This window comes from Danio rerio, chromosome 17, assembly GCF_052040795.2.
Source record: "Danio rerio strain M-AB ecotype USA chromosome 17, GRCz13ab, whole genome shotgun sequence".
NCBI classification, from domain to species: domain Eukaryota; kingdom Metazoa; phylum Chordata; class Actinopteri; order Cypriniformes; family Danionidae; genus Danio; species Danio rerio.
The window spans coordinates 10,161,899-10,170,000 of record NC_141037.1 but is presented as its reverse complement, the minus strand read 5'-3'; the positions used below and the strand labels follow the sequence as shown (position 1 = coordinate 10,170,000).

The 8,102-nt window shown below is 28.6% G+C and overlaps 1 protein-coding gene across 12 annotated transcripts in view; it reads right to left on the bottom strand.

Annotated features, from left to right (window-relative positions):
* akap6 (A-kinase anchoring protein 6) overlaps positions 1-8,102 on the bottom strand; it is a 283,494-nt gene that overhangs the window by 207,709 nt on the left and 67,683 nt on the right. For 8 of the 12 annotated variants that reach the window (XM_087289691.1, XM_087289694.1, XM_087289693.1 and 5 more), the window contains one exon: positions 4,334-4,456. In XM_087289691.1, coding sequence (XP_087145817.1) covers positions 4,334-4,456 — 123 coding nt within the window. Of the gene's footprint in view, positions 1-4,333; positions 4,457-4,609; positions 4,723-8,102 lie in introns of those variants that run through there. The other 4 variants (XM_087289700.1, XM_087289701.1, XM_087289699.1 and 1 more) reach the window with 1 other exon arrangement.

Here is an 8,102-nt window from a genome sequence, read left to right as displayed (position 1 = left end):
ATATAATATAATATAACATGACATAATTAATATAATATAACATAATATAATATAATATAATGTAATATATTATAATATAATATAATATAATATAATATAATATAATATAATATAATATAATATAATATAATATAACATGACATAATTAATATAATATAATATAATATAATATAATATAATATAATATAATATAACATGACATGACATAATTAATATAATATAATATAATATAATATAATATAATATAATATAATATAATATAATATAATATAATATAATATAATATAATACTTCAACCTAAACACCAAAAAAATTTTTAAAAGTATGAATATACAACCACAATAATTACCTCTAAAATGCCATAGACTACTACCATTAGGCAAATGCACCTCAAAAAATCCACAAAACTTCTTTAAACAGTCTTTAATCACCCTTTTACACACTGTCCTTCCAGTTCAAACCTATCAGAGGACGCCACACAATTGAACTCAGTGCTTTATGTACTATCGGACACATAAAGAATGGCTTTAATGTGTGTGTGTGTGTGTGTGTGTGTGTGTGTGTGTGTGTGTGTGCATGTTGGAAAGCAGGAGCACAACTCACTATCTGTGTGACTGGAGGCCCTTGTTTCTCTGTCTCATTTGGAGGCCGATGTGTATGTGTATGTGTGTGTGTGTGTGTGTGTGTGTGTGTGTGTGTGTGTGTGCGCGTGTCGTTAATGTGATTCAGAGACCTGGATCCGCCACCCAGTGCAATCAATAGCTGTTTCATTTCACAATCTCTCAATGCCTTATAAAGAAAGCCCACTCCTTTTCTCTCTCTTTTCCTTCTCTTCCTACCCTGCAACAGCCAACCTCCTCCTTACGGCTCTCCTGTGGGTACCGGAAAGATCCACACACACATATGAACACTGACGGACACAAACACACACACACACTCTCTCCCACCTGCCAGCTGGACTTAATGCCCAGACATTAAACCTGCGAGCACATCCTGAGAGCCTGAGCGCTGGATGAGAGACAGCGAGTGTGTGTGACCCTGCTCTCCAAATCAATAAAAATGACTGAAGCTCCTCACTATAAAACACAATGTGATTTTCTTTCCCGCGGTATACAGACGGCTGCTCGCACGGACAGATGGATAAACAAACGCGCTAACGCTTCTCTCAGACGCTTCGTGATCCCGCAAGGAAAGACTCGCTGGTCATAATATCTCAACTGCTCCTCCTTGAGAGTCATTAGATTTAAGGAGACGTTTGCTCTGATCTCTGGTCTCTCCAGAAGAAGGAACAACTATTATTATTTTTTTTTAAGCTTAAGAGATCTCAACTATTGGAGCCAAAATGAATAAAATAAAATAAAATAAAATAAAATATTGTTCTATATAGGATGCTTTACAATATTATATTAGTTAGTACTGTAGTACTATTAGTACTATATTACTATAAATACTATGTTTACTATAATATATTTATTTATATACATTAGATTAGTCGGTACATAAGCCAAATTTTGAGCTAATCTAACTAAAGATATTAAAATAATATATTCAATATAATATTAAATTGATATTGAATATAACATAAAAATAAAAATAATAATAATCAAAAATATTAAATAATTTTTTTAAAGAAAAGAAATCAATAGAAACAAAAAATGTAAAAAAAATTGTAAAATTTAGTAGTTCAAAATTTAGCAATATTTTGCATGCATTTAAATGTATTATCTTTCTATTTCTAAAGATTGTCGATGACTAAAATTTTATTTTAATGAATGTATTTGTTTAATAAATTCGTTTTGTTCAAATGCACCAATATATATGACCTATATTCATTAAGAAATGGATAAAAATATTCATTTTCAAAATGGGGTGCACTCATTTATGCTGAGCACTGTACATATATGTTCAAACATACAAGCTATAATTTCATATAAATGTTTATACATTGTCATTTACCAGATTTCCACATAATATAATATAATATAATATAATATAATATAATATAATATAATATAATATAATATAATATAATATAATACAACATAATATAATATAATATAATATAATATAATATAATATAATATAATATAATATAATATAATATAATATAATATAAAAAACAATAATATAATATAATATAATATAATAAAATACAACATAATATAATATAACATAACATAACATAAAATAACATAAAATAATATAATATAATATAATATAATATAATATAATATAATATAATATAATATAATATAATATAATATAATATAATATAATATAATATAATATGACATAAAGTTCAAGTTTGGATTACCCATAAATAAAATATGTCATAGATGCAATTAAAAATATTGCAAAAATAGCCGATTACATTTTTTACAAATACAAATATGTACAGTGCTAAGCATTTACGAGTTCACCCCTCACAAATCTCTCATTTAAATTCATATTGTCTATTTACAATATTAGAATGGCTATACTATAATAATATAAATACTGTTTGCTATATGTATTCATATACATTAGATTAGTCAGTGCTAAAGCCAAATTTGGAGCTAATCTAACTAAAAATATTTAAATAATATATTAAATATAATATTAAATAAATGTTAAATATAAAAAAACAAAATATTCAAATCTTTTAAAAAATATAAAATGAAAATAAAAAAACTAAAATCAAGAGAAACAACAAAAACTAAATTTATGTTAAAATTTAATAACAGTTTTTTTGCAATATTTTGCATGAAAAAAAAAAATCAATTTCTAAAGATGTTCAGTGATTAAAATATTTTAATAAATATATATGTTTAATGAATCAGTTTTGTTCAAATGCACCAACATATTACCTGTATTACTTTTATACAAGCTATAATTTCATATAAATTAGGGCTGCATAATATATCGATTGAGCATCGATATTTGCAATGTGTGTTGGAAAAGTCTTGCAAAAGTCACATCACAAGATATGCAATGTTGAGTTGGGATTAGATGAACAAGAAAAAAAGGTCAAAACAAATGAGATTTGTGGAGAATATGTAGAATTTAAGCATAATAGAGTGAAAGTTAATTATGATATTTGCTCCAGTGTGTTTATTTATGACTGTATTGTTGTTCCATAATTACGTTTTTTTGTTTTGTTTTATGACTGTATGTTTTTTTTTTTTATCATGTGTATTTAATTAATTACATAAAAATATATTTATGTTTCACTCCCCTATAAAATCATCTCAGTCAAACTAAAGTCTTTGCAAAAATAGTTATTTAAGTCATCTGGTGAAATTATATAGAAAAAATATTATATTTATTGCAGAGATAAAAAATATCATAATGTCACATTTTTTTCATTATCGTGCAGCCCAAATACAAATGTTCATACATGGTCATATATCAGATTTCCGAAAGATATAATAATCTTATTTAATTTAAAACAATATAATATAATTTAGAATATAATAATACATAACTTATTATTATAATAGAGAATATAATATAACATCATATAATACAATATATAAAATAAAATAAAATATAATTTATATAATTAAATATAATATAATATCATAATATGATAAAAAATAATATAATTTAATATAATATAATATTATATAATTTATATAGTTTAATTTAATATAATATAATAAATATAATATAATATAATATAATTCATATAATTTATTTTAATATAATATAATAATAAATATAATATAATTTAATATTATATAGTATAATTTATATAATTTAATATAATATAATATAATATAATATAATATAATATAATATAATATAATATAATATAATACAATATAATATAATATAATAAATTTCCTTTGACTTAGTCCCTTTATTAATCAGGGTCGCCACAGCGGAATGAACTGCCAACTTATCCAGCATATGCTTTACACAGCAAATGCCCTTCCGGCTGCAACCCATAACTGGAAAACATACAAACACTCTCACATTCTTTCAAATGTAAAGGCACATAAATGTATCATGTTAATAAATTTGTGGAGCAAATGATCTAAGGTGATGTCTACAATCATTCTCTAAAACTTTTGTGTTATCAAATCCCTCATTTGTGCCCATTTGAATTCCTCCAATACAAAACTAGAACAAACATCTGAGGCGAGCTGATTTTTAAATAAAACAACAACTGAGAGACACGACGAACATTTGAGCAAAAACAAGCAACAACATCAAACATTGTGGGATGAATTTCAAGTAGCATAAGAGCGTGCATGATCATCACAGTGTTGAATCCTTTCTGGCCATGTGTTCATTTGTTCCCCTCTGTTTTCGCACACTGAAGGATATCGACGCATGGACATTTACTTACAAGGTGAGTTTCCAGGTAGAGTCTGAGGCTGTCGATATCGGCTCTGGGCGGCGTCCAGTTTTCTGTGGTTTCTAGAGCGTCTCTCAGCCAGCAGATGAACTCGTCCAGTTTACTGACAAAACCCTGCAAGAACAAACACACAACACGGTCAAAACACTGCAAATGGGATTGTTTCTGCCATCATAGAGAATCTGCACCAATGTGTTACACAACAAACAGGACTTCAGAAAAGGAATCAAGCGTTTCGATAAGGTTTGATAAACTGATAAAAGTTACGGAGTGAGGGTTTGCATTTGTCAAAAGCACACAATGCTTAAGGGAATGTCACACAGTAGCTGCCCTTGATGTGCCTTGGTGGCTTTTTCAACTTGAGGAGAGTTTGGTGTGTCAACACTGCCATCTGCTGGATGAAAATATATAGATTTCTACAGCACACTCCCAACAACTGAAAAACAGATCAACTAAAAGCTCATCTTAAAAATCCTGCCTCTTTATGGAATTTTATACTAAATTTATTTGTCTCTAAATTGGTGGGTTTAAATTTTTTGCTCTTGTGTAAAAATAATCCTGAGAAAATTCCTTCCAAATTATCTTTGTTTCACAAACAGTCTTTGATCTACAAGCACAACTTTTCCCCACATAATTATATAATTTGGTAAAACAAAGATTTACTGTACAAAAATAAGTCCATTTACTTTGATAATTGGGCAAAAAATAATATGATTTATGCTAGACTATTTAACAACAGAGGAGTGCCTTTTAAATATGTGGAATTTTTTTCCCATTATAAATACCCAATTACAGCTAAACAATTTGCTTATAATTCTGGAGCAATTCCTTCTGGGATTATTATGCTTATGAAGGGATGGGACAATCAGTCTCCTCAGGTTGTGCCACATTTAAATGTGCTATAAACAGCTCTTGGTAAATAACTATTTAAAACAATGCCAAGCAATAAAAATATCCACTTTTTTTTTTTTTTTCAGCGTGAGATAATCTCTTCCCCTATTGCTGTCTATTATTGGAACAGACATATAGGTAATTATAACTAAAAAAGAGTATGAACTTTACCTCAGAAATTCCTAATGTACAATAAAATCTGTAAAGTGTCTTAAAAAATAATACAGTTGAAGTCAGAATTATTCGCCCCCCTTTGAATATTTTTTTTTTAATATTTCCCAAATTATGTTTTTTCAGAGCCAGGAAATGTTCACAGTATGTCTGATAATATTTTTTCTTCTGGAGAAAGTCTTATTTGTTTTATTTCAGCAAGAATAAAAGCAGTTTTTAGTTTTTTGATCACCATTTTAAGGTAAAAATTATTAGCCCCTTTAAGCAAATTTTTTTCCTGATAGTCTAACAAACCTTCATTATACAATAACTTGCCTAATTACCCTAACCTGCCTAGTTAACCTAATTAACCTAGTTAAGCCTTTAAATGTCACTTTAAGCTGTATAGAAGTGTCCTGAAAAATATCTAGTAAAATATTAATAAATCAGTTATTAGAAATGAGTTATTAAAACTATTATGATAAGAAACGTGTTGAAAAAATCTGCTCTCAGTTAAACAGAAATTGGGGGGAAAAATAAACAGGGGGGCTAATAATTCAGAGGACTAATAAAAAAGGACTAGTAGAAAAAATAATTCAGAAGACTAATAAAAAAAATTTTTTTACAAAGATAATTCAGATTATTTTATTTTTTTTACAAAGATAATTCAGATTATCTAATTCAGATTATCTTAATTAATAATTCTAATAATTTAGAGGACTAATAAAAAAAAAAGTTTTTGTTTTTTTTTACAAAGATTTATTTCTGAGGGTTTTGATGTAAATTGCTCCTTTTGGGATCACCAAACTGAAGATCTGTCTCACCTTTTTTGGAATTGTTAGTATCCCAAAAATGTTTGGAAAAATGTATTAGAAATATTTAGTGGTATAATTCCTGATGTTACGTTAAAATATGAAAATGTTATTTTAGGATAACCATCAGAATGAACATCCAGATGTTTTTTTTTTTTTTTTTTATTTAATCTTATTATATTTTTGGCCAAATGTTTTATACACAAGTGTACATTTTGTAAGCGTAAACCTTTTCTTTCAGATTTTTCTTGAAGATCTAAATCTTTATATGTCTTTGATTTCTGAATATACTAACAAGAAAGCTGTAAAAACTGTGAATCTGTTTAAAAGATACATTTCTGTTTTGCTCCCTGGCATGTAATGTGATATAATGTAATGTGAATGTTTCATTTTGTTCTAAAATAAATAAATAAATAAATAAATAAATAAATAAATAAATAAATAAATAAAATAAAATTAAAAACTGTCCTTAAAGCAACAGCTCAGTGAAATAAATTTGCTATAGTTCTATGACTTTATCTGTAGAGTTCTTCAGAAATGTTATTGTTAACTTTCTAACAATATTATTGTTTACTACTATTTTCCACTTACTTAAATTTATTTCTTTGTTGTTGTGTTGGTATATACTGTATGTAAGTAAGTATGTACTCTGAGTTCCTGAAAACCACATAAATTTGTGCACACTTGGCTAATAAAGCTCATACTGATTCTGAAATATTTTGGAATATATTTATTTTCTAAAACTTTTTTTTACATCAAGCAGGCAAAACATGCATAAAGTGTGTTGGAATTTTATTTTATTGTATATTTACTTGTCTGTTAATATGTTATGGAGGACCAGGAGTGCAGTTAGAAATAAAATGAAGAATCAAATTATCAATTTAATAACTGAAGCATAAAAATGTATATAAATAAATCACAAATTAAATGAAACAATTAATGGACAAATAAATCTATTTAAAAATGTTTTTTTTTTAAACTGTGTTTTTAAATGTCATTTAATAAAGCTCTGGCACTCCTGGTTCTCCATAATATGTCTTGCTGTATATTGCACAGGTACAGTCGATAGTGAAAATAGCCAACATTACATTATAGAGCATATATTTCATGCAGTGGATGCCCTTCCAGCCACAACCCAGTACTGGGAAACACTCACGGTCAATTTAGTTCATCCAATTTACCTATAGCGCATGTCTTTGAACTTGAAACCGGAGCACCAGGAGGAATGTGACTGTCATATTAGCGTCAGCCAATAAATTAGTCAGCAATAGGCCACTGTCTGAGCTGATGTATTTCCATACAGCGATCTGACTGGCTGATGCTTCCTTTGACGCTTGAAAATTTGAGAAAGTCCTAACTTCTGTAGCGAGCAACGCCACTGAAGCAGCACCAACAGATGCACAATGCAGTTCGGTAATGCCTGACGTCACCCATTCAAAGTGAATGGGAAGCATTTACGCTGATGCCCCGTGTGAATGGGGCATTATCCAGCATATGTTTTATACAGTGGATGCCCTTCCAGCTGCAACCCATCACTGGGAAACATCCATACACACTCATTCACACACATACACTACGTACAATTAAGTTTACCCAATTTACCTATAGCTCATGTATTTGTACTGTGGAGGAAACCGAAGCACTTAGAGAAAACCCACCCACGCCAACAAGGGAAGAACATGCTAACTCCACACAGAAATGCCAACTGACCCAGCCGAGGCTCGAACCAGCGACCTTGCTGTGAGGCGATAGTGCTACCCACTGCGCCACGGTGACACCAGGACTAAATATTGTCCTATCATAACAAACCATACATCAATGGAAAGCCTATTTATTCACTTTATGATTGGTCTTGTGATTCAGGGTTACATATTTCCATTTCTGTTCTGAATTCTGTTCAGTTCAAA